At 53.3% G+C, this 27,296-nt stretch overlaps 2 protein-coding genes and 1 long non-coding RNA gene across 3 annotated transcripts in view; 1 reads left to right on the forward strand and 2 right to left on the reverse strand.

Annotated features, from left to right (window-relative positions):
- The window catches only part of TMEM54 (transmembrane protein 54), a 30,482-nt gene extending 3,678 nt beyond the window's left edge, over positions 1-26,804 (reverse strand). The window contains exon 1 of the mRNA XM_030038266.2: positions 26,363-26,804. The gene's annotated coding sequence lies outside the window, so the exon portion shown is untranslated. The remainder of the gene's footprint in view (positions 1-26,362) is intronic.
- On the reverse strand, positions 5-12,495 carry RNF19B (ring finger protein 19B). Its single transcript, XM_030038217.1, is given in 10 exon segments — positions 5-772; positions 1,277-1,408; positions 2,195-2,402; positions 2,734-2,874; positions 3,397-3,511; positions 4,184-4,346; positions 4,807-4,951; positions 6,619-6,824; positions 11,790-12,091; positions 12,093-12,495. Coding segments are annotated over 10 exon segments (2,169 nt in total). The 5' UTR covers positions 12,381-12,495; the 3' UTR covers positions 5-303.
- On the forward strand, positions 17,161-27,012 carry LOC121233875. The gene is made up of 3 exons (XR_005934166.1): positions 17,161-17,713; positions 25,720-25,815; positions 26,929-27,012. It is a non-coding gene; the product is annotated as an uncharacterized LOC121233875 (long non-coding RNA).
- Positions 27,013-27,296: the final 284 nt, after the last annotated feature.

Here is a 27,296-nt window from a genome sequence, read left to right on the forward strand (position 1 = left end):
CGAGTCGAATGACAACCAGAGTCTTTATTCAAATAGTCCCTTAGGATGTTTGCAGACATACAGACACACGTACATATTTACACTCTTACACACCTCACAGAGCTTGAACCAATAAATTAAAACAAAAAGAGGGCGGGGGATTTTTTTTTTTTTTCCTTTTTCTTTTTAGTCACGTAAGAAACAGGAACTCCCAAGGCGAGGCTGGGGAGCCAGCTGGAGAATCACAAACAGAAGCCAACACGGACACAACCCTGCCCCAAAAGATGCAATGACAGCGAGTGTGCTTTTCAGCAGGAGGCCACTTCATACTCTGGCTTCGATGCACTCCAGTTTGACTATTTCATCGAGCCTGCAGCCCTCGGCTTGGGCACAGTGGCTCAGGTGGGCACTTGGGCTCTCGGCACCTCTAGCTTTGGGGGTCTGTGGGCAGGCTGCTGCAGTCTGAGAGTGGGGGGAGTCACATTCGTCCGAGGTAATGTCTGGCACGTCATCCGACTGACTGTCGGAGCTCTCCAGGTCACTCCGTATGCTCTCAGGCTGGGCCAGGGTGATGTCCCAGGTTTTGCTGGCAATGCAGTCCTTTTGCTCACAGCTTTGGTGTTTGCACGTCTGGTCCTGCTCACCATCCTCTTCCTCTTCCTCCTCCTCTTCCTCATTCTCTGCCATTTGGGTGTGGACATGCAGAGAGTCCTCTGTACTGCTGCCGCTGGCCAGCTGGTAGTGACTTGGTTTGGCTTCAATGTCCACCTGGATCTCCATGTTATTGCACTCCCTGCAGAAACAAGCACCCTTGCGTTACTGGGTACAGTTACTGGGTTCGACTGGGTCGACACTGGGCACTGCATCGCTGTACCGAGAGGATCTCATTTCCCAAACATGAGCAAGATGCTGCTCATCACCCCACGGCATCTGGGAAACAACAGCACTCGCTGCTCTCCTTGAGTCCTCCAAACAGCAGCCAAGATGATCCCCAGGCTGTAAGCCATGAACTGAACTGGGAAGGCACCAGAGTCCCTGCAAGCTGCCAGGAACAGACCTTGAGGGTCCTGGGCTGCAGATCCCCTCCTCAGCCTCTACACTACACACGGAGGCTGCTCCCAAATTGTGGCCAGTCCTCTGTCTGTGCCAGTAAAAGGATCAATCCACTTGCCAGCTACAGAAGAGCTGACTGGTGCCACTACAGTCATCTCGCCACCCACAGCAGCACCTCGCAGAGCACGGATTTTTGCAGGACACCCACTACCAACACTCTTCTCACCACTGCACGTCTTCCTACCTGTCCTGGGGGTTGTAGGAGCTGATGATGGAACCAGCCATGGCTCGAGTGCTAGCGTTGTCACTGATAGCCCCCAAGCTGACCGAATCTTTGGGGAAAATCTCCTTCTGGACATCTGCCTGAACTTCCAGCCTGCAGGAAAGAAGAGGATTCCTCAGAAATGCCTTAGATGGTCCCCGAGGGGCACCAAACAATTGCTGTTCATCATGGGAAAGAAAAAGCCCCTCTGTGCTGGTGCGTCTCGGCATGACAGAGTTTAAGCCCAACGGTTCATTTAGTCTCACTTTTGGCTCCATTTAGGTAAACCCATTCTGTTTTCCGTGACGAAGGTAAAGTTGTGTTTGTATCAATGACTCACACAATTCCTGTGAAGAACCGATTTCCACAGATCTAGTACACAGTCACAATTATATCCTGGCTGCTGTATCAACACATGTCTCCAATTACCCAGCAAACTGATTCACAGGCAAGTTTAGAGGAAAACTGTGGTGTAACCTCCTGACTTGGAAAGCGGTGACCCTGCTTGCTATAGGCCAGTGGAGAATAGGAAGCATCAAAGCCTCTAGGCTGGGATAAGAGGACTGGAAGATCTTTAAACAGGCCAGGCACGCATCTCTGCGCTGTCCCCAATTAACCTGAAGCATCAGCTCTGCAGTTTCAAGGAGCTCAGCAGGGACAAAAAACTTATCTTTTGTCCTCCTTGCAAGAACTAGCCTAGCACTGACTCCAGAAGTAGCCTGGTCTGCTGGGACGGGTTATTCTACAATAGACCAAGAAGTAAAAATACTAGGACACGGCTCCCAGGTTAAAAGAAGGACCACCCACAGTCCTGGAGAACTCCCCAAAAGAAGCCTACTCAACCAACACGGGCCTTGGGAGCCTCTACCCTTTTCCTGCTGTGCCCATCAGTTCAGTTACCTGCTGTACTTCCCCTTGCCTCCCGAGAGGACACCTCCACTCAGGGTGCCGCCTGAGAGGGCGGCGAAGCTGGCCGTCTCGCTGTAGTTGCCCTGCATCACGCTGAGCCCATCGGTGGGGCTGCCGCTGGTGCTCAGCACACTGGTCAACCCCTCAATGCTGCTTTCGCCAATGCTGGGGTTCTTCAGGGCTCGCCAGGCATCAGCCACTGCGGGGAAGAAGAGCACAGGAATCGGAATCAGCAAGGGAAGCGTTTGGCTGCGACGGTGCTGGCAGAGCCGGGGGTCAGACAGCAGGCAGCATGCGTCTCATCTCAGACTGCCTCCCTGCCTTGTCCAGGGCAAGGAAGAGCTGAGATTCTTCTTCGAGAGCTACACAGCTGACCACCAGAAGACTGAAGCAAATAACTGCTTCTAGCCAAACCCAGGTAAAGACTGATACTCAGATTCGGGAAATGCTAAGACCCCCTACCATTTCATTACAAGAGGCGATGACAGGGTCCTGCTTCACCCCCTTCCCTTCACCAGTTATCACCGTACCTGTGATTGGTCCATCATCTTCATCAAACTCAATTTTCACACCCTTTCCATTGGCGGTGCTAACTCCACAGCCACCGCCTCGGCACAGCGAGATCGGCACAACACCATAGACGTAAGCCAGCATGATAGGGACGCCAATACCTGGAGGGCAGGATGCGCTGAGTTAAGAGGAGTTTAAGACTGAGCTGCGTTGGGCAGACAGAAAGGACTCTTTGGGGTAGGGACTCTTTCAGTTGTGTTTACGCTGCTTTTAAAGGTCCTAGTTCGCAACTTTGCAGATAAGACAGTGGAGGAGCCCTTCGTTTGTGCTGCTGCAGTGCAGAGTGAGGGAACCCCAAGAGCACAGACGGCCTCGGCTGAACCCCCAAAACATCAGCCACCAAACCAGTCTATGGGTAAGAGACAGCTCTGCGTGTCGAGGGGCTCCACTATGGGCTGTGGCACAGGCAACTGGTGCCCCAGACAAGCCCCATGCTGGCTCCAGGCCGACTCAAGCACATGAGGACATGCAGCCTGGATGCAAAACAGAGGGATGTGCCCAGAAGAGCACGCAGAGCGGTCCGCAGACTGCCCTTTGGCCACCCCCATCTCACAGGGCTGGGCTACCCACTTGTCTCGGTGACTACCGGCCCACCAGGAGGGAGAGGGACTGTGCCCGCTTACCAACACTGACAGCAGCGATGACTGGAGAGGCAATGACAGACAAGGTGACCCCACCAGTAATGGCCAAGTTCCTCTTGTGCTTAGAGGTTTTCTTTCCCTCATACCTGCTGTGGATCTGACGGAAAGAGAAGAACCAGGTGAGAACAGAGCCTGGCCATGAGCAAATACCAGCAAAAGACATTAATAAACTTGTGATTTTACAGCCTTGTCAGCTGCATTGGTCCTTAAAGAACCTCATCTTGACCACAGATCTCCTCACAGATCAGATCTAGCAGGTGGGTCTGTGTTTAAGAAAAAGCAGCAGCTACAAGTACGGTGCTGACATGCCTTTTCTTCCCTCTCAACACCTCTTTATCAGCACAGACACACAACAGTATCACACAGTTTGGGGCAGCAGGTCAGCATCAAAACACACGAGTGACTTATGCAAGCCAAAGTGTGATGCTCAGGGTCCAGCCACTGTCCCATAGAGCCCATCATCACAGGATGTGTTAAAAAGGGACCAGGTTTTTCCTTGGGTGCTCCTGATTCAAGGCAGAGGCACAAGAGCAATGCAAAATGCATCTGAGAGGACTTCAGCCTGAAGGGCTATCAGCCACCACCCTCCCTCTCCCCACATGAAGCCCAAAAGATAAGACAAGGTTTAGAAAAGACAACTAAATTTTGGTTCTATGAAAAGATCCACCCTTCATATCAACACTAAATTTCTGGTCAGATGCCTTAAGTACAGAGAATGGCCCAAAAGCCCCAGATCCCTCAGCTCCAACCTTGTACTCTCCACACTTACCTTCCTCCCGACATACACAGGGATGCCAATGACCATAGCAGGAATGGCAATGCCAGCAATGAGGGAAATGCCTACAGGAGCACCGATCAATGTGCCCAGCTGCCAGAGAATCTTCTTTTTACGACTCCATGGCTTTTTGCCCCAGAATGTACAGCCAGAGGGGCTTAATGGAAGGAAAAAAAAAAAAAATTACATTAACACCACAGCAATTCCTATGTGTTCCTGAGAAGCCCAAGTTCAACTTCTGCACGAACCCAAAACCCAAAACTTAGGAAGCGGATAGACAACACAAAAAAGGTTTCCCTCTTTCTCCCCATCAAGATTAATTTGCTCATCGAGGTGATTATCACACTACCGGGACTATGTTTAAGATCCAGTATGCTAAGAGCTCTCAAATGCAACTGTATCAGGAGGAGCTTTTCTTGGTGGGGATGAGCATCCTCCTGCTGTAACGTAGGGAGAAAGTTCAGATCTTTGGGTCAGAAAGAAGAAAATTTTACTGACTGATTGGAGAGGCAGGAGGATGAAAGGCCAACACGCGGTACGAATTCCTCCAACCAGCCTCAGAGAGGCACGTGCTACCCCACCGGCAGGAACCCAGGCGTGCTGCTCCCCTTTCTCACCTGAGGTAATGCAGATCCGAGATCTCCTTCATACACAGCCAGCAGAACTCGCAGCCACACACGGCACAGGTCATATGGTTACAGCTCCCATCATTCATCTTGATGATGTAAGCGCTGCAACGTGGACATGGCTTGATGTCATCAGCTACGGGGAGGAAGCACGGGATTGAGTTGGACACTCTGTGCTGCAAGTATGAAGAATCAACGAGGGGGTTCTCGTTATGGATTGAAACCCTTGTTTTCTGTGCGGGCAGAACACCTTTGCTAATCACAGATAAAGCGGGGATGGTTGTGTCTTTAGTTTATCTTCAGAGTGAGAAGATAATATCGGTGAGACAGATCCCACCAAAGCCATTTGCCTGGACAGCAGGGACTGCAAACAACAGTCGCTTCAAAAGCTTATTCTAGCCTTGAACAGGATGTATTCCAGAACATGCTTAAACGCTGGGAACAAGTCATACCTGCCCTGCGCTAGCCAAGGCAACAGCGTAAGAACAAACCATTACTAAATTGCTCCACTGAGGTGACTCATGGGCCAAGAACGACAGTACAATTGGGAGAACAAGGCATCAGAGAAACTCCAAACCTGGCCTTCAAAAGTAGCCAGAAGGGGGAATGGGGTCTGCAGCTGCACACGGGAGTCCGGTGCAGAGGCTGTCCAGTCCCCAGTTTGTTGCTGGCAGAGCAGGATAAGGGTCCTTCATCTCTTCCTTAATTCAAGTGTCATCTGATCGCAGTTATGCAATGGCTGCGCAGTGGTTCAGGGCTTTGCTGGCAGCCTCCGCAACGCTCGACAATATGAAATCCAGCTGCTGAGACCAGCTCGCACCTTATTAATCACTGTATTGAATTCAGCAAGAACAGGGTGGGGAAAAACCACTGTCTCAAGAACCTCCCTTTCAGTGGCTGAGTGCTAAGCTCTTCCTGGCAGGGATCTCCTTTAAAAGGAAGAAAAAAACTCAGAAACTATTTTTTGCTTGCTGGCTTGTACCACAGGCTGTGGTAGTATCTATGCTGTCCATTATCAGGGCCCTCTAACTGGGGCATGTTGAACCTTGACATACCACTAAGCCACCTCTGAACCACCCACGGCAGCTCCATTCTAAGTAAGCGTATTAACATTTAAACTCCTGACATAGAAGGAAAAGCAGGGTGTTTTGTTTGGGGGTAGGGTGAGACTTTATGAAATGGCTTTACTGCCCACTTCCAGAGTCAATGCAGTTATTTTTAATGAACACTAACTCAGGAGACACAGCAGCTCCTACCAGGCAGCATAGGAGTCTGTGGGTTGGCATTTTTTTTTCTGTACCCAACATTACTAACACCTAACAGTGCATGGAGCAAGGCTCCCCACACTCAACTAGGCACGAACGCTACGCTTTACTACCGCAGCGGGCAAATTTGAAGCTGCAAGGGTAAAAAGTGCGTATTTGTTCAGGGTTTAGATCAGCAAGAAGCGAGAACATCCAAGATCAAAAGAGCCACAAGCCTAGCTGGGGTGGATGAGGGGAGCTGCCGTGACGCGGAAGGACCAAAAGCACATCGTCACCTACTGCTCTGTTTTGCATTCTTGGAGGAGCCCACCAGACTTGTTCTAACACGCATGAGAAGGGGAAATGACTCGGAGTTTCACAGCGGTTCTCACCCGCGGCTGCCGGAGACCCTCAGCTGTGCCACGCAGCAGCGTTCCCCGCAGGGCACTAACACCCCCCCGCTTTGCCGGGAAGGGGGTTTTTGCGCACAGGTGGCTCTTTCTCAGCTTCACAGGCATAACTGCAGCACCGAGTAACCAAAAAACATGTGAATCCATACCCGGCCCGGATTCCTGTCCGTAACTGAGGCCTGACGTGTGCTTGGTCCGTACTCGGAGCGTCTGTGCCCTTTGCTGGCGGGCCATGTCGCAGGTTTGGTTGGGATGCCATATCTGTTTGCAGTGATAGCAGAACTCCGTCTGGCAGCCGTCCCTCTCGCAGGTCAGCTTGGGGCAGCTGGCACAGCCGTAGGCAATAACCGCGTAACTGGAGAACGAAGACACCGGGTGAATTAGTAAAAGACAAAGTTATCAAGCGACAGTCCAGCGATCCTTTTAATTCAGCCTGCCCAGGGCGGCACAGAAGGCTGTCGCTGCCTGAGCTGCTCTGCTCGAAGCAGCTGGTTGAGGAGCTGCTGCAGCGAGCTCGCAGGCTACGCCGAGCGACGCGTGCTTTTACCCCCGCAGCCTGCAGCAGCGTCGCCCTGCGGGGCGGGTCAGCCGGCGCAGACAGTCAGCCCACCTCTCCCATCTCATTTCTTTCATCTTATTTCTGACCACTGTCCGTACAGCAGCCTGCACGCTAGACAAATTCCTGCTTTCTCCAGTCCTGTGAATTGCGCTGCAGGGCCTGAAATTACCTAGTGCTAATTGGGTTACTTGGGGCAGATACCTTTTATATAGACAGCTTACAGTATTGAATTCTCTGCTCAATAACTGCGGGCAGCTCTCACTGTCAATTCACACAGACCAGATTTGTCTTGCCCAGTGTGCCTGGCTAACAGCTTGCTGTTTCTGCCGATTCAGGCTCCTACGACAGGCTCACGCTGCTCTTTCCAGGCACCTGTGGCTAAACTCACATACCCCAGTTCCTTAGCACAGGCATACGGTGGATGCTATAGGGCCCGGAGCAGTCTAGGAAAGCTGAGGTTGGCCTGGGCACTTCTATCAACTGGATGATTCTAAAAAAGTGGAACAACAGGGGTTTGCACGTATAGCTATCTCAAGAAGCAAGCTCTTGTCGATCTCCACAGAATTTCCTTTTTTAAAGAGCAGTGAAGTACAACGCTCTGCCTCCGGAATAAGCCAACACTTGAGTAAAACCAACTGAATGTGCGAGAGAGGGAGGCCAGGTTCAAGCAGCTCACTTCTTCTGATAGTAGTGTGACGCTTCCAGAAGGAAGCGTGCTGTCTACACAAAAGCCTAAGCGGCATCACCAAACACCGCCATAGGAAAGCTGACTTACAGTCGTCTAGGATGAGGCAGTTTCCACTGGCAGAGGCTGAACTGAGCAATTCCAGAAGCGCCTTCCAGTTCTGCGACACCAGTGTGGCAAAGGGTATTTTTTGTGGTTCATCCTCAGTATTTTTGTTAGCGGTCAGAGGAAAATAACTCCTATTTAAGGTTTTATATTTAGAGCTTGTGTAGCTCAAGTTGTATTGCCTCTTCTCAGAAGCAGCAGCGTGAGAACCACTGAATGTGTCACACCACAATGATTCATATCCCGTGGGAGTTTGAGCAACTTCATCCTGCCAGGCTACGACATAATCACCAAAGAAACAACATCTCTGCGCCGAATGCAGGGCCGGGAGGCACGACTACAGGGTCTCCACGTGCATCAACAGCTGAGCACTTCTGCACGTGAAGCCAATATTCGAGGAGAGACAGGATACAGATGGCCTGGGGGTTTGGGAGGGACAAACTTGACCCACATCGACTCCTACGCATCTTGTCTAGGGAAGATCCCGCTAAGCATCCTTACCCTGCCACTACGATACAGCCAAAGACCTACCCCCAGCAAAAAAAAAAAAAAAAACAAAACCCAAAAAACTTCATCTGACCAGCTGTGTTATGACACACTGCTATACCAAATCATAACAGTGGGCTAGGAAAGCTCAGTGTCATATATTAAGCAACCCCATGCTCCAAATTAACCCCTCATTCAAAATGTAGGGTTTTTCGAAACACTCAAGCAAATCCTATGAGAAATTAAAGTCGCCACCATTTATATTTTATTCTTAAAGCTGAAATGACAAATATCGTGAACACGCCCACAGCTGCGGGGAAACAAACTACATGGCTGTCTATTAGGGAAAGAAATAACACATCTCTGAATTCAAGGTCAACTAGAAAAAGGCAGTTGAAGCGATGTGCCTAGGATTAGCCACAGCAGGAGCTGGACGGCCAATACATGCCCCCTCTTCACCTGACCTCATACATATCGCTGCGTTAAACAGCTGCTTCCAGGCTCAACCCTAGCAGATGAAAAGGGGAAATCTGACTTTTCCCCATGCAGCAACAACAGCGAGTGTCTTCCTGAGACCCCAGGAACCGCACATCTCCGCTTCCACCCCACTCCTTGGATGGCCACGAGTTGCCTCCATCCCTCCTCCTGCTGTTCCACGGGAGTCAGAGCCTCACCAGTTGCCTCCAGCCTCATTCACGGAGCTCAGCCTACACAGCTCCATTTCTTTAAAGGTTCTGTTATTCTCCCAAGCTTCTATGAGAGATGCAGTGTGACGAACACTAGACAGCGATGCCACCTGATTGTAGCAAGGGGGAAAAGAAAAAAAAAAGAAAAAGCTGCAAACATAGAAAATGATTTGTATTGCGATTGATGGCGCATCAATTGACCAGCGTTTCCATGGCAACATGCACCGGTGTTGTGTTGGTCCTCCTCCTCCTCCTCCTTCCTGGCAGCACAGCCAGGCTCTTTCATTTACGAAAGACTGCGGTACGCGTGGAAGGCAGAGGATGCTGCGTGCCACACGCCCAGCGTTTTGTCCGCCATCGCGCAGCAGCCCCTCGCTGCCGTCACCTTGGCGGCGGGTGACACCCAGTGCGGAGCATCGCCGTGCCCCCAGCCCGACGCTCCCGCTCTGGCTCGGTACACCGGCACTACTACGGTGGGAAAGCCCGCTGTAAATAATTCATACCCTGGCTTTACATAAGCACAGCGACACAAGCTCGCTGGGAAGAATGAATAGGGTGATTAATTCCCCTCCCTGCCGGAGGGCTGATTCCAACAGCCTTTGTTCGAGTGCTACTCTGAGACACACTAGCAGCACCGGTCCACGAGAGCCGCCTGGTCTCCAACAGCCCCCCGGGTCGCTTCTCGTTTCTGCTGGGCAGCTCAGAGGAGGATGCCCATGCACGTCGCCTGGCTCGCTCTGCTCACTGGCTAACCAGGGAGGAGGCTTTCGCTCACACGGAGAGCTGTGCGTAACACCAGTCTGCCCAAACCTCCCCAAAGCAACGGTCGGATCAGACTCACGCTGGGTTACTGTCAAAGAGGCAACGCCCTCCAGGCCGTGCTGGGGCCCGCTCCTTCCAACCAGACAGCCTGGGTGACTTACGTTGCATTTACACCTTATCCTGAGCACGGATAAATATCACAGCAGCCAAAGAGCCGAGATTTGGTAAGCAGGAACTGGATTTTCTCTGGCTGGTTAACTAACAGCAGGGGCATTCCCTCTGGTACCGCTCTGTGGGCAGCATAACCTGCTCCATCTCCCTATTCTTATCCCCAGCGCTACTGAAATATCAAGATCTAGCACTCGATTTTGCTTCAGAAAGGAGCAAAGTTGTTGTTCGCTATTAACGTCACCCTCTGAAGAAACAAGCCCTTATATACAGATGCTCAGAGGCTGTGAAATAGGTAACCTGAACCAGGTTAACCGATTTGCATAGGAAGGCTATTACAATGCTCTGATTAAATCTTCACAACCCTCCCACCACACTTTCCATTCTACTAGGTCAGACTTTCCTTTCATGTTCTTCCTACCCAGAACTGCAATCCAAGCTGAGTTCTAGGTAAACTTCGCAACACTTCTCTAAGTTTCCTGAACAAAGCTCTTTTCCAGGCAGCTTTGGCTAACGTTCAAATAGAAACCTAACAGAGTTCATTTAAAGGAAAGGAGAACAGAAAATGAAAGCAACACGCAGATAACTACAAAGTCATCAAGCCTGGCTGCGCTGACTTCTGGACAGACAGACATTTCCTCACTTAGGCAATGGACAGTGAGTCAACATCACTCCTCTGTGCCATGCATTTGCATCCTCACCGGGAAAAAGTGACCATTTACGGTTCCTTCTTCCCCACCGTGGAAGCTGCCGAGTGTCCCCATGCACCGTCCCCACAGCTCGCAGTGATACACACGCCCGGGAAACTCCACGCTTCCCATTTGTGCGGAAAAAAGCTTTCTTTTGAATTAGGGAAACAATGGCTCAGCTAAAACCCCCTTCAAGTCCTATCACTCGTACCCGATTTGTCTGTATTTCCACAATCCCCAAGGTCAAATCCTGGTGCTCTAGCGAGGCAGCAGGGACAGCTGGAGCAGCATTTTGGTACCCAAGGCCCACCAACTCTCCTGAAGGGACTGCTGACAAGCAAGCAAAGAACACCTGCAACGAGGGCTCTTCATGGGGCTCGGTAGGACCAGAAGCGTGTATCAGCAGCAGCACCCCACTGGGGGTGAGCCCCCCCTCCCTGTGCTGTCCTGGGACCCAGGTGAGGACAGACAGCACCCCAGCAGGACAGCGGCTGGGATACCATCCCCAGGACCTGCTGTGGATGAGGACCATCCCACTGGGACAGTGGATCCAGGACCACCCCAGGAGGGATGCCATCCCCAGCTGTCCCAGGATCTGCTGGGGACAAGCAGCACCCTGCAGGAACAGTGGGTCCCACCTCACCCAGCTGTCCCAGGACCAGCTGGGGACAAGCAGCACCCTATGGGAACAGTGGGACCCAGCTGTCCCAGGACCAGCTGGGGATGAGCAGCACCCCAGCAGAGTGGGGGTCTCCCTTCCCTGAGCCAGCCAGGACGGACGGATGGGGCAGCACCCTATGGGGACGGGGGGGGGGTCCCGCCTCCCCTGAGCTATCCCAGGACAGACAGATGGGGCAGCACCCTATGGGGACAGGCGGTACCCCCCCTTCCCTGAGCTGTCCCAGGACGGACAGATGGGGCAGCACCCTATGGGGACAGGCAGTACCCCCCCTTCCCTGAGCTGTCCCAGGACGGACAGATGGGGCAGCACCCTATGGGGACAGCACCCTATGGGGACAGGCGGTACCCCCCCTTCCCTGAGCTGTCCCAGGACGGACGGATGGGGCAGCACCCTACAGGGACAGTGGGTCCCCCCCCCCTCCCCAGGCTGTCCCAGGACGGACAGGGCAGCACCGCACCGGTTCACCGCGTGTCCCCCCCCCCCGCCCCCGGCACTCACCCGCAGTCGGGGGCCGGGCACCAGCGGCAGTCGGGGTCGGCGGCGAGGCAGCGTCGCAGCATGAACTCCTCGTACTTGGCGACGAGGTGCGGGGAGTCGCGGAGGAGGCGGCGGATGTCGGCGGGGTTGAGGCGCTCGCTGCATTCGGGGCAGCAGATGTTGACGCGGGACTCGGTGATCTCGATGCGCAGGTATTGCCGCAGGCAGGCCCCGCACGACCGGTGCGGGCACGACAGCAACCGCGGGGCGTTCTCCGCCGGCTGCCGCACCAGGCACAGCGGGCACTCCAACTCTTCTTCGCCGCCGCTCTCCGGGACCGCCGGCGCTTCCTCGGGGGGCGGCGGCGGGGGAGGAGGCGGCGGCGGGGGCGGCGGCGGCGGGGGGGGGCGGCGGGGCGGCGGGAGGCGGCGGCGGGGCGGCGGGAGGCGGTTCGGCCTTGGCGCGGCGGCGGCCGCCCGCGGCGGAGGCGGCGGCGGCGGAGAAGACGCTCTGGAAGGAAAGACGGCGGCGGCGACCGGGCTTCGGGCACTTGGCGGCGGCCGAGTGGATAGAGGAAGAACGCGGCGACTCGGAATCCCGCTCGGAGCCCATGGCTACCGGGGCGGTAGTTGCCAATCGACGGTGTCCGTCCGGGCGAGGGTCGGTTGCAAGGGGACGAAGGGGGCTCCGGGTACCGCGTCCCTCACCGGGCGCTGCCTCCGCCGGGCTGCAACGATCGGCGGCCCCGGAGCCGAGTGAGTGCGGCACCGCGCCCGCCCCGCCCCGCCCACTGCGCACGCGCCCCGCCCCGCCCCGCCCCGCCCCTCTCGTCAGCGGGCGCTGGCGCCGCCATTTTGGTTGCGGGCAGAGCCCCCTCAGGGCAGCAGTGCCCCGGGTGGTTTCAGGCTTTTCCTCCCCGCCTCCCCTCAGAATCCCGCCCTCGGCGATGACAGGGCCGCGGGGCTTGCCTGGAGCATCGCTGCCCGCCCCGGGGTGGGCCACCGCGGGCCTCACCCAGCCGGGGGCTTCCCCCCTCCCGTCCCAGGCCTGGGGCTAACGGTGGGTTGTGAAGGAGCCTGGGGGCGAGTGGCAGGCTGTCACCCCCGAGGCAGTTTGCTTTTTAACGTGTCTCTTGTTGGAGGGGAGGGTCTGTAACCGCAGGAGTCCCCTCTAAATGAATTCATCCCGCTGGGGCATCTCGCCCCTGGCTGCGTGGCCCCCCTTTGTAATATTTGTGAAGAGTCGTGTGGAGATTTACTCACCCGGGAACTCTTCCCCGAGTGCAGGGTTTAGCCTCGTTCATACGGAGGCATTGAAACTACAACCCACGTTCTTAACTGCAGTCATGCAGAAATTTAAAAGCCTCCCGTTTCCTTCTAGGGTTCCCCCGTGCCCACGGGGGTCTGCCAACCCCGTCTCCCGTTCAAAGGCAGATAAGCTAATGGGAAGGACGCTGTCTCTTATTATGCAGGGGAGGCGAAGCAGAAAGATCTGCTGTGTATGTGAAGTGCACCTTAAATCGGCAACAGGAGGGGCTGCTTTCCCGGTCGACTGTCAGCTTCTGACTGGACAGACTGTAGTTATACATGTGACAAGACAAGTGTGGCTTCATCACTGAATTCCAGCTATCACCATTCCTGAAATAATTTCTCTCAGCAAAGCCTATTTGCAGAGTTATTACCAGGCTCCTTCCCAGCTACGGAGGGCCCCGTTCGGTGCCTCCAGAATGGAGAACACGGTTTAGCAAACTGAACGCAGGCTGACAGTCGAAAGCACCTGGGTTTCGGTGCTCACGCTGCCTGACTTGCTGTAGGCAAAGACCCTGTGCCTGTCTGTACAGCAGAGATAATGATGACGCTTCCCCATTTGATGGACGGATGAATGAAGGCACAGAGGGAGTAAATCATCTGTCTAAGAGCACACAAATGAAGCTTCCTCCTCCCCTAATACCCTTCAGCTCTCCTGTTACCTTCCCTATGCTTTTCTTCATTAATTCTGTGCCTGCCATACACCCTCACTTAGTGCTTTTATCCCAAGATGCCTGCTGCACCCAAGTCCTTCCCTAGAGCTTATGATCCCCAGACATTTGTCAGCTCTCCCTCACCTCTGCTGCGCTCCTGCATTCCAGCCACAATACACATGGCTTTGGCCCAGCTGGAAGTTTTGGACCACACTTAGGATTGGCCTTGAGAGTATTAAATTCCCGCCTGGGATCAAGAACCCTGTTATTAGCAAGCTAGTTTAGCAAGGGAGCCAAACAGTTCTGCTCCAAGAGAGGCAGGGATGCTACAAGGGCGTCTGTGGAGCTCGTTGCCCCCGAGCAGTGCGAGTTGCTGCGCTCCAGTCCCTGGCAGGTCATGGGCAGGCATGAAGGTGCTTAGCATATCTCTGACACTTGTGATGTGGAGCTCCTGGAGTGAAAGGATCCCCTCCCCATTTCACTGACAGGAAAGGAAGGCCAGAGAAAGAAAGGAGAGGTGTTGTACTGGTGTAAAACAAGATTATATTGAAATTAGCTATTCCTGTCTGAGACGAGCCAGGTATGAGGCATCTTTAAATGGCTGTCGCTACCCATCTGCAGCAGAGACTGTCTTGGTTTGATGATTTCACTAGAAAAATCACACTCCTGACTGAAATAGAGAAACCTGAGCAGGGCTTGTGTGTGGGACGGATCTCCCAGACAGCGCTCTGACAGCTCAGCCCTACGTCCTTTGCAGCGCAAGAGCACAGACTGTAACTAATTGTGGGAAGGTTTCATCTCAAAAGCTAATGTGAGACAGGCCTGAATTACCAGTAGTGCAGACACAAACAGAGAGACAGAGAGCAAAACCATCTGGAGTCCCTGGGAAAGGCATCAGCTCACAATGTGCTGATGGGGCAGAAATGACTCTTCATTCCCTTATATGAGGAATCATGATACAAACAGGGCTGGGGGAGGCCAGGGTAAATCCGAGGGGCTCATGCTGACTTCAGAGCCATCTTGCCTGCTCCCCAGCTGTGCAGTCTTTCTATGTTTGAGGGAATTCAGTGCTTTTATGGAGCTCAGAGATACAGGCTCCTAACTGTCCTGATCCTGCCATGTTCCAGACATACCATCTACTTGAAAACAAGTTCTCCATGGCTGAGGTGTTTCTCAGTGGCGAGTTTCCATAGCCCTTGCCAGGAGCAGAGGCTCCTGCTCAGCATGTTCCTGACTAGTGAGCAGTTTGAACTCAGTAGTTTGTTTTGATTCAAACTGAAAAAAAAACACCCAACCAGGCTGGGGCTAGGAAGGAGAGGGCACGGAAGCTGGCTGCCACGCAGGGGAGGAAAGAGGCTGATTGGAAAGTCACCGGATTGGGAGTGAGATCAGATCAGCCACTCCCTGGGGCTGCAGGGAAACCATCACCAGTCTGACCGTTTAACTGAGGGATATTTGAAAAGATAAACAAAAACAAACAAAAAAAAAAGAAAGGGGGGAATTCAAACACTTCAGTGAACCACTCCGCAAATCCCAGCTCTGATAGGCAAATTCGCTCTTGCTTACGCTGGCAGAAAGCTGGAAGACTGCTGACTTCCGACCCCGCTGCTTAAATCAGGGCAGGATTTGGCACAGGCAACTTTTAAAGCCGCCTGAAAATGCTGTATCTCTGAGGAAGGCTTCCAGCAGCAGTGTGGGGCATGCTTTGTCCAGGCACCAGTTGGAGCCAACCCGCGCTACCCAGTGCCGTTCCCAGCCTGGACGGAGCAGCTGGGGAGGCCAGGCTGGGCTGAATTTGCTTTTGGGAGGCACATGGCACATGGCCACTTTCCAGAGAAATACCCCGGCCACCCACACCCCAAAAACCCCCTGCAAAGCAGAGTGACAGCTCTGTCACTGTCTTCAAGAAGGAAGAGCCTCTGGTGATGTAATGAAAACTCCCCTTTGTAATTCAGAGAGTGAAAGCAGAGGCTGGCTGCCGGGAAGGGATTGCGAAACTCTGTGCTCAGACTGGGAGTATTTGCATGGAGGGACTGGGGTGCGCCATGCACGGGGATATTGCTGCGGTGGGGTGCTGGCAGGCAGGCACACCAGCTTTGGTTTGCCACCAATAAAATAGAAACTCCAGCTCCTACCACGTTCTCTTTGCCTGCCCCCCCTTTCCTGGTTACCCAGATATCACAGCTATGGTAAATAACTGCCTGTTGCTCTCCTCCCTGGCCCACAGGACACAGGGGATGTTGAAACAGCTATTTCGGGACATACAAAAATTCAATCAGCCTGAAACCTCCAGGTTATTCTGGCACCGAGGTGTGAACCCCTCCCTGGAACAGTCTGTTTTCTCTAGAAGTACATAGGTCTCCTCAGGGTTTCTCCCTCTTTACCCAGGCAGGGATGGGCAGTTATTCATGGGTCACAGGCTGTGTTTCAGAGCAGATGGAGTCTAGAGGAAATCCAGCTCATGTTGCTGCTTTCTGAAATAGCCACAGACACAATGAAATGGGGGAAGGAGGCGAACAGCTTTAGACCAGGAATTCTTCCTTGTTGCCAGACAGGGGCACTCTGGAATGACTCAGCTCCGGTCTTGCTGGGCCGGTTGAGACCTCTGGACCTGCCCGGGTGGGACAGCCAGGGCTGTTAAAGGGATCCAGGTGCATCAGGATTCACCAGTGCCAAAATGCAGATGACAATTTCAAGGGTCTGTCTCCTGAGGACCCACCACAGAGCACAGCCAGGTATGTGCTGTGACACCTTGCAGACAAACCCGAGAGGTTGCTGTAGTCACAGCATCTAGATGAAGGTGAGAGGGACAGACAGACCCGAGTAGCACAAAGGTAGTTTTAAACATCTCAGAGGTGCAGTGGGGGGTCTCGTCCCAGCTCCCTGTCCTGAAGAGTCATGCCAGGAGCATGTGGAGCTTCCTTAATTCCTCCTCTCAGGGCCTCAGCTCCCCTGTGTGCAGAGAAGGGATGGCAGTCTTGGTCTGTCAGAGGGGTTCAGTGAAGCTTAACCCTGAGAGCTTTGAGATCTGTGGTGAGGAATGCTTTGCATTCACAAGGTAACAGCTGTGATTTCAAGAACTGAAGCTCATTGGGGTCATTTTCTGCCAGGGCCCTGGGGAAACACTGGTTTGTAATGACATGCACTCTGATGGTTTCTCAGATGGAGATGTTATTAACGGCTGTTTATGTCTCTCCAGAGAAGACACCAATGGCTGGGGAGGACCCTCCCCAGTGTGCAAATCTGCACACACTTTCTGGGTTGATCTAGTTAGTTCATGTTCTGTTTGTCTCTCGTGGTCCCCTGAGATGTGTTCAGCGAAGGAGGAGATGATTCTGCTTGACTCCCTTTTTCTCTGATGGACTTAACAAGAATTGACATTCTTTTAAATGAAGAACAAAAGGCAGGAGATGGGACCCCTGGGATCAGAAATTCAAGGCTCTTCCAAGAAGATTGTTCTGGTTTACTCTGCGGTTGCACCTCCTTTCCCCTCCATCTCCCCATCCCACTCTGCTCCCTCCTAACACCCACGTGCACAGCAGAGCAATCTTCCACTCCCTGCTGTGACTTTCTGGGGAAGATGCTGTCATGTGAAATCCTGGAAGAGAGTTACCACATGGAGCTCTCTGAAAGCATTGCGTGTCCCTTGCAGAACAGGCCTGCAGACAGAGGAACGCTGCGCTCCCCTCCTCGAAATCCTGAATGCGCTTATGGATGGAGGTGGGGGGAGTGGGGAATCATCTTGTAAGCTTGGGAGCTGCCCACACACATGGCAAGTCTTGTCAGCAGCTGATAAAAGAGGTGGGAGGTGGGGAGATTTTGAGGGGGAAGAACTTGGAGGCTCGCGTGCCCACACAGCTCACCATCCTGTCTTCTCCAGGGCTCAGCCATGGGCTTGGCCCCGTTGCTGACACACGTGCATTGAAAGGAGACCCCGAACAGGGACGTGGAGATCACTACCGTCTACTTCAGCAATGACGTAAAGGTAGGGAGTGTTAAGCAATTACTTCTAATAGTAATCTGACATGCTTTCCCCTCTACAAAAGAAGCATTTCCTTTTGTAATAAAAGCACAGGCTGTTCTGATTTCTTTATACACCTGCTGTCCTGCACACTCACTGTACAGCTTTGGGGATAGAAGTAACAATGATCCCCACTCTCGATTCACTCTTACTGGTGACCTGCTATCCTTAATGATAGGGGATTTGTAACTGAGAAGGTTTAGCACAGTAGGGTGCTGCCATCAGGAAAGTGCTGGTCTGATCCCTACAGTACAAGGAAGCAGCCAGACTTCCCTCCTCACCCAAGTTGTTAAACAGACAATTATGTGTTTGGTGTTGGCATAAACACAGGCAAATTAGTCACTGGAGAAAACCCCAGTGCCTGTGGCAGCTGGTTATGGCTAGAAAAAGGTGGGGGGTGACAAACACCTCTGATAGCAGCAGGCAGCTGCCTGTCTGGGGCACACTGTACCGGGGTGGCAGTGGCTGGGCACTCAGTGGGGAGAGCAAGGTGCCACCAGCAAGAGGCACGGAGATGGCATGACATGGCAGGAACCTAGCACTGACTCTGGAGGCTCTCCTCTCTCCTTACTCCCTGATGGCAGCTTTTTTTCAGGGTGCTCAGCATCTTGCAGGATGTGAGCAAACCTGGCCGCAGCAGAGGCAGCAAGGATCAAGGTGAAATCTTCAGGAGGATCATTCACAGAGGACTGAGGAAGGGTTTGTTCTGCCCTCAAGAGAGCAGATGCAGAGAAGTTAGAGCACTGGCACGGGGCTTGATTTCTGCAAGGAGAACAGAGTGAGGCACTGGCCTGGTTTCCGGGAAAGGAGAACAGTGTGTCACAGAGAAGGCATTGAAAAGACCTGAGGCTTCTGCCTCAGCTTTCTCTCTCACTCCTGCAGACACGTGTGTGCTTGGGAGTTCAAAAGGTTGAACTGGAGGCTGTCCTGCAGCTGGTGCAGGACAGGAAGCTGTGGGCTTCTCCTGCAGAGACGTTGTTGGTGCATAGACCACAAATGGTGTCCCTGTCTCTGCTGGAGATCCCTGCATGGCTCAGCATCTTTCTCCCTACAGCGCTGACTTTTGCAGTGGGACTGTGGAAACCGGAGCTGGAGGGGAAGGCTTTGTAGAAGGCACTAGAGCCTAGACACCCAAAGAGACACTGGCAGCCCTTCAGCAGCATCTCAAAACCTCACAGCATCTCTGACATCCTTTCCAGCTGGTGCATCCTACAAACACAGGTAGGGCTGGGCACACCACACGTTTCCTCCACCCAACCCACCCATTTCCTATTTTCTGCAGACATGAAAACTAGTGAGTTAATCCTACAGGCCATAAACTAAGCTGTATTAGCAGACACCATCTGTCCTTTTTCATTTGCTGATGCACGACCTATTTTGCTGTGTAGTGGAGCAGGCACTGCAGTTTCGGGGCTTGCATGTTGCAGTGTCCCTGTTGCCAGGGTATAATCCACTGCTCACAGTGACCTGCTAATGGGAGAAGGCTCCAGTGAACTGAGCACCAGGGGGACCTGCTGTCATGGGCAGGTGGTGACTGAAGCCTGTCCCTACGGCTGCTTGGCCTCAAAGGAGGTTTGAGCCCCAGTCCCACAAAGCACCACTTAATACCTGGGAAGAGAAAGGTCTCCGCAGAACTTCCAAAGACAAGAGCATGACTGCCCTCAGCAGGGCCTCTCCTTATCTGGAGCCCCTTCAGCAATGGCCATGGGAAGGTCACTGTGCAATAACACCCTCTTAGAGCCGCCACCCAACCTTCACAGCCCTTCATTGGAGCTGGGGACAGTAAAAGCAAAATAAGAAAAGTGAAAGGGACTGTGTTCGTCTTGGCAGGGGAAGAGACACATCCACACTCCCTCACTTGCCAGGAGGTCACAGAGAGACCTGAACATCTCAGGTCTCTTCAGCACCATCTGGGAGAATATTAGCATGGGGCTCAAACCCTGCCGTCTGCTCCTGAGGACACAGATGTGGTACTTCTTTCTGCTGAGTAACAACTCTGCACTTCTTTGTCTTGGAAGCAAAGTTTCCAAAACACATACCACCTTGGCACCTCCAGAAGTGCCATAACATAACACAGAGATCATTCTCATACTGAAGTGGGGTTCATGGGAACAGGCCATGTGGTGTGCTCAGCACTCTGGCCATGCTGCTCTGGCCTGGGGTAATTCCTGTGCTTTACAGAAACTGAGCAACGGCAATCACAACAGGACAAGGAAAGACGGGAAGAGAATTCTTTCTCTATCCCTCTAAGGGGATCTGGTCATGTCTTGGAGCAGTCTGGTGACCCTTGTCTGGGTACAGAAGTACAGACGTTATTAAAGGTCATAAAACCATCAGGATATTTCCAAGCCAGTTATCATATTTGACTTAACCAACTCTCAAAGCAATTCCAAAGGTTAGCACCTTGCTGCATGAAGCCGCATTTCCTCCTGAATTTACCAACTTTTTATTTAACTCAGTGCTGGTGGCAGAAATTTTCCCTGACCTCTGAGATAAAGAGCAAGGAAATTCTGTCGTTGTGTGCTGTTAGGAGTCAGGGAGGGAACTGAGCGCAGGGGGGTTGGTGCTAACACACTCATCTGTTACTCAGAACCAGGGTGGTCACTGACCTCTGTCTGGGGTCCCAAAATCAGCCAGGGAGTTTTCAGATTCCTGCCTCACCGCACAATGAAAGTGGAAGAGAGAGTGGAAGGAGTTATTCAGACTGACCTTGGCATTAGCCAGACAACTTCTTTCTGAATTAGCTCAGTTGCACCATTTGGGCTTTCTGAGGAACTCTCAACCTGCTGGGTAGGATGTGGCCTGAATCCACCCACCTCTGTGCCATCAGTGTCCTCTGGGTAGCCAACGCTGGCTGCTACAAGGACAGTGCAAGTAAGCTGGCCTGGAGTCATTTCCCTTTCCTGCTAGTTCTGCTCTTTTCTCTTAGAAACTGGCTTAAGCTCGGAAATCCGGGTTTTCTTACCCTGCTGCAACTGTAATCGGTGGTAACTTCTGCACAGTCTCGTTGCCTACAGAGATGCTTGACCCCTCCGCAAATCTTGCTAAGCTTTGGATAACCACAGCTTCCAGTAGCAATAAGCCCTGCTGTTTCCTTCCTGTCTTTGCTAAGCTTTGCCCAGTGTTCCCTTGTCCATGCTGTGGACACTCACTTGGCCTCTGCCTCAGATTTGACAAGAAATTATGACTTTCCTGCAAGATGCCGTGATGTCCCTACCGCTCTCCTGCAAGGTGTGATCTCCATCCTGCACTGTGGGGAGAGGGGACGGTAGCTGGTGTCAGGATCTCTGTGCTAGGAACGAGGTTTACTTGCAGACTGACAGCTTGGGGTATAAATCCCTATGGCAGGACTGGGCCCAGCGTTTCTTATTTCTTTCATTGTGCTTTGGGGAAGAGAAATGGCTCAAGAATTTTATTGATCTGAGGCCAAGGAACAAACATCCCCCCTTCACAGGCCACAGCCACGGGCCTCTCCTGTGCGCCATGTGAGGAACCGGAGCAGGGAAGGGCAGTGCTTTGCCAAGACTAGAACGTACCCAAATCTGCGACTACTGTCAGGAGGTGGGAAGAGGAAGAAACAGCCCATGCGGTCAGCCCTGGAAAGGGCAGTTCCTGCCGAGAACTGGCTGGGGGACATTCCCATTTTCATAACCAGCAACAGCTGTCAAAAGGGGAAAGAAGAGTGATTCTGGATCCTGCCAGCAGCACCTCCCGTCTGCAGCCAGGACAGGACAGCAGCAGAGTGCTCCCAGCACAGCCCTCTGGCCCCGCAGCAAGGAAAACGTGTGTCATTTTCCAGAGGGCTGAGCCAGCACTAACCAGGTGGGAAACGTATGAGTCTCTCACTTTGAAAATCAGCTTGATCAGGGTTCCCTTGTCTCAGATGAGATCTTTCCCCAGCCTGACGCTTGGTTGCCAAGCCCCTGCCTTCAGCCTGGTTCAGTCTAGGGCTGCTCCCCCAGTGCTCTGTTCTCTCTGCAGCAGAACAAGGTGGGCAAGGGGAGAGGGGAGCTGTGCGTCCTTCATTCCTGGGCCAGCATGGAAAGGTAAACAGGGTTTGTTCTGCCAGGGTTTGCCGCTGACCCACCCCTGCCTTCCCCCAGTTTGCTGCCATGACCATAAGCCCATTCTCTCTAACTTCTCCTCAAGCAGAGCCCACCTTTACCGCAGCCAGGAAATTCCTCTTCTTCCTCCCTCCTCTCCCTCACCTCTTCACCACCATGAGAAACCCCCTTCCCTCTCTGGGGCTGATGCCATCTGTGGGTTGCCTTAGCCAGTGTTTGAGCAAATGAGCCCCTGTGCTGTCTGAGGAGGCTGGACTGTGCGCAGCAGAAAAGTGAGTAGGAGGTTTCTGGGATGATCAGCGTGCACTGAGACCTCAAATGCTTCTCTGAAATCAGGCCCTGCTGTTGCTCCATAGCATCCTTCTAACAGGGAGGCAGCAATGACCGTCTCTCATCTGCCCAGCCCTGCCCTGTCTGATCCAGGCTGCCATCCCAGTTCCCCTGAGCACCAGGAAAAGTCCAGTGCCTGCCACTGAAACAGCAGTAGCTGCCAAGTGCCTCCCAGCTGTCTCCGAGTTATAGGCTCCCTCCCCAGCGTAAGCCCTGCAGTGTCTCAGGGGGCAACTGTTGGCAATAACAGCCCTATTTAAACAAAGCAGAGACGGCCTGACTTCACATGGCCTCCCTCTGCCTTTCCCTGCCCCCCTGCCGTCATGGATATTTGGGGAAAAGCCTCTCAAGGCAGCGCTGACTCCTGCACCTCCCACTGTACGTGCAGCTCAGCCACAGCAACATGCTGGGGTTCACGTAGCTCTGGGTCCTGCTCCAGCTATTCCCACCCACTTTCTGTGGATCTCCTGCAGGATTCACAGCCCAGCACCCAGGGGTGCTGCCCATCCCCGAACACGTAAGAACAGTGCTCTCAGCATGGGACGAGCACCAAAATTGCAGCTGGAGAACCTGGCAGCAGACATGGAGCAGAGCCCTGTCCCTGGGCTGAGGACCAAGAATGCCTCTTTCCCATCCGACAAGCCAAGGCTTTGAGCCCTGCCAAACCCCAGTGTTTGTTCCTGCATTTGGCAAGCAAGAGATGGCAACAAAAGCATGTGCGAGGCAGAAAGAGGAGTTCCAGTGAAGGAGGGAAGTGGGTTTCTCTTGGGTCTCTGTGACCTTTTCTGGTTTGGAAATACCAGAGATGTGCAGAGATGCTAACAATGCACAGCGAGGGTGTTTCAACTGCCCCAGCAGCAGAACAAACCCTGTGGCCTCCTTCAGTCAGAGGAAACTGGAGCCCAGAGCCACAGCCCAGCCTTTGGCTGCTGGGATGGAACCAGTGGAAATCCAGCTCCAGGGAGTCGGTGCCTTCGCCTGTTTGCAAGGAAGATTTATTTGCAGCTATGGAGCCTTACTATGGGCACCTTGTCTTCCAGCCCTGGTTCTCTGGGATACAGGTCCTGCTGTGCGATGGGAACAGTTTTTCTTCTACTGACAGCAGCTGAGCCAAGTTCTCCTGGAGCCCGTGGACTGGGAGTTGTATCAGCAATGCCCTTGGCCATGAGGATCCCATTGATTCTGTCCTCACCACTGTCCTTAGAGAAGCAAGCACAGAGGATGAGCTGTTGGGGCAGAGCCAAGAGAGGGGCTGAGACCGAAGAGAGTCAAACGGCTCCAGCAATTCCTCCATGTGCTTCCAGACCTTCTTGCTTAACCTCAGAGAGAAAAAGCAACGCTGGCAGGAGGAAAGAAAAGGAGCGGGGTTCTGCACAGGTAGGTCAGGAATGCACCTCGATCCCCTCAGAGCTGAGAGTTAAGACCAGGTTTATAGCTAAGATGGAAATGCTGATTTGGCCAAAGGGTTAATACTTCCGTTGGGAACCAGAGAACTATTGATTACTCAAGTAACCTCAGCTATTAAACAAATGGCTACTTCAGCAGAAGGGAATTTCAGCCTGGGTTTAGGGAGAGGATAGAGAGGACTCCAGGCAGTAGTGGGAACACACCAACCCGCTCTCCTTGACTCAGCTGCTGTGCTGCCTGCCCTGCCTGCTCTCAAGGGTACCAGATAAGGAGTGAAAACAAACACAAAGTAGGCGCCTGTGAGTGCTCCTGCAAAAGGAACTGGAAAACATTCACTGCAGTGGACTCATGGCCAAGACAGACTGTGGAATAGGAAGGACTAAAATGTCTCAGAGGAGCTGGCTCAGCTCCCAGGGCCCTCTCTGGATGCTGGCACAAGGGCAGCTCCTCCCAGTGCCCCAAGGCTCTGCAGAGGCTTGCAGGTCCACAAGCCCTCTTTTCCTGGGAGGGTGTGTGTGGCAGCCTGGGTACCAACACCCAGCAGAGCACAAGTTCCCATTTATTGTATTTGTATATTATTGTATATCTAGCAGTGATTGCCTATGGCAGGGACCAAACGCACAGGTAATATAGCACGGCAGTGGAACAGGATTGCATGAAGGCACTAGGAGCATGTCAGAGACTCAGCTGATGTGCAGATGCCAGGCTGTGTAATATTCACATGATCATCCCTTTTGCAGTGTAGGCAAGCTGTAGGGGGCATAGCAAGGAGAGCCAGCTGAGCGGTGGAGAAGGTCAAGGACTAGGAGGGTTGACTTGACCTTTCTGCTTGTGGGAGGTCCTGGTGCCATTCCCCCACTAAAGTTTGAATCACCTTGAAAAAATCAAGTTGAAACATGACTTAGAAGCAGTCATAGCTGCGTTAGCTGCTGGACATGCAGAACTGCAACCTCAGGGACTGAAACTGCAGAAAAGCAGCATTAACTCCTCCCTGCACCCTTCCCAAACTGCTCCTGGGAGCCTGATTCAGGCCGTACCCAGCAAGGTCTCATTTGGGAGCACCTGGCCCCATCCAGAACTGGCTCCCTCCCACCACAGCTGCCCTGTGCAGCACTGAGGGCTGGCACAGGGAGCTGCTAGCAGGTCCTCTCCTCCCCTGCCCACCCACATCAGAGGCCTGAAACGCAGCTGGCCACACAGCCACCTGGGTGACAACACCACAGCTTGCTCCTAAAAGCCTCCAAGCGTGGAGCCTCCGACCCATTGCTCCCACAGAAGTCCCACACAGCAGCACAAGCTGTTGCTGTTCGCAGAGTTACCATGAAATAAGCAGCAGTATGGCCACCCTGGGCCACTCCCAAATGCTCCCTATAGACCCAGCATCTGTGCCTTCATAGGGGAGGATCGTGCATCTCACAGCAATAGCCTTCCCTAATTAAAGCATATTTATGCTCCTTATTGCAGTTCTGCTTTCTCATGTACTCTCAAGCGTTCCTGGCTGCATCTCTCCCTGGCCCCACTGCTGCCCCCAGCCCTTTAAATGACGTGTGAAACATGGGAAACGGGTGAACGTTATTTCAACAAAATGGTTGTGACAGGAGCATTGGCCTCTCCCTGTTCTTGGATTTCAGACAAGGTTTCTTCAGCCCTACTGAGTTTCTGCTTTGTGCCTCTTCCATCTCCACCCCAGTACTGGTTTCTGACACCCACAGGGGTGACCAGCAATGGACTTCTGACCCCAGATGTACTTTTCTCAGTCAGATACACATTGAGGATCCTGACAGGCAAAAGTCAAGTTAGCACAGATTGAGCAGGGGCTAATGAATTCACTTTATAGTTTGCTAACATGCTGCAGGGCACTGCTGCCCAGCCTGCACGTAGGTGTAGAGTCCATACGCTCCCCTGCCGTGGAATTGGAGCTGTAAAGCCACCAGCTTTTTCAAGCGTTAGAGAATGAGCCCAGCTTTTGGATTAGGAAGAGATGAGGTTCACCCCAAGGCCATGGGCCAGCACAGTGCATAGGTACTGCTGGGATGCCGCAGGGCACAGAGGTGACCGTCACCCCTTGTTCTCTCCGCTAGCAGATCAGATCCCGTTATGCAACTGTTATGCTAAAAGACCATACGACATCCAGAGCAGTTTCAAGGACTTTGTTATTTTGCCTTCCAGGTCTGCAGATCCCCAGGATCCACATCCAGAGAGCTCCCGGCAATAATTGTGCACCTGGCTGCCTTCCCCAGAACTATTGCTTTCTGCACAGGCAGGGTAAGCATTGAGGCTGCTGGAGATGTGCAGTTTAGGATTCCCACCCCAAACGCATGCTGCTGGGCTCAGTCCCAGTGCACCAGCTCTGCTTACAGCCTCCTATTAGCTAGATGCAACTTAGGGGACTGGGTCTCCAAACTTCTGATTCATTTCATCAATGATTCGTGCTCTAATCCCAAGAGAGAACTCTGGTCCCCATCTCCAGAGAGGGACCAGGGCTGGTCCCCAGTCCCTTTAGCCCATCCTGGAGGTGCAGGTACTCCTGGCTCTTCCCAGCACAGTGTCAGTAACACACTGGTATCCTGGGGGGATGCATTTGCAGCTTCTGCACCAGCCAGCCAGGCTCTGACCCAGTGTCGCTGTCCAAGAACCAAGCCCTGCTGTGTGCCAGGCTCTTAGGGCATTGTATAATATTACTGCTGCCCAAGAGCCATCCCACATCAGCACGTTAGCCAGAAAGATGCCAAGGCACGCTGTGATCCCGCAGTCGCTCCTGGAGCCCACCCTGACCCGCTGCCCCCCCACACACACCCCGAGCATCTCTTACCTCTCCCCGGAGCCCACTCCCGATGCAGCTCTCTTCCCTCCGCAGTCTCCCTGGCTCTCCCTTTCCCACTCCCCTTCCCTCTGCGCCACCTCCCCGGCGTGATGTCAGCGCAGCCCTGCCTCCGCAGCCTCCCCATCACACCCCTCCACGGCCACGCACAGCCGCCCATCGCACCCCATCGCTGCTTCCCTTCCCAACGGTTGCCACAGCGACAGGAGGGGGAATCCCATCCTCTGGTCCTCCGCCTCCCAGGCCCTCGCTTGGTATCACCCACTGCAGCTCATCCTAAAGAGCCTGGAGACCACGGGAAGGACAAGGTGACAACAGGGAACGGCGGCAGGCAAAGGCCAGCGATGGCCTTGGGGGAAGCCGTGGCTCAACATACCTGGAAGGGAAGGGAGAGCAGAGGCAGTCACGGGAAGCAGGCTCAGACAAACCAGGCACTCACCTTCTCCGCAGCAGTTACCACCCCTGTCCCCAGCGCTCTTCCCACCTTTCCACCCCCTCCATTCATTGCTCTCAGCCAGTTCTTTGTTCCTCAGCCCCACGTGCTCTTTCTGTTTCAGGGCTGCGCCCATGTGTACCCTGAATTGTACGAGCTCTCTACAGACGAGGGATTTGTGTTACTCGCCCACAGCAGGCAATCTTTGCAGTGACTTCTCCTCACTCCCAGGTCAAGGTCAGAGATCAGGTGTCGATCAGAAACTTAAGACCAGCTCCAAACCAGACCATCAGGAGTCGGTGGACTCATTATTACTAACCGCAAATCCACAGTGAAAGGTTTCTCTGCAATCTCTTTCGCAGATGGTTTCATCAGGAAGGGAGAAGGGCAGATCCTGTATTTTTAGGACTGCAGCACATTTTTAATGGAAAGAGATGGCCCAGGGCTTTTCAGCCCTCCCCCCGCATCCAAGATGCTATTTCTTTTCAGCAG

This window comes from Aquila chrysaetos, chromosome 16 (genome assembly GCF_900496995.4).
Source record: "Aquila chrysaetos chrysaetos chromosome 16, bAquChr1.4, whole genome shotgun sequence".
NCBI classification, from domain to species: domain Eukaryota; kingdom Metazoa; phylum Chordata; class Aves; order Accipitriformes; family Accipitridae; genus Aquila; species Aquila chrysaetos.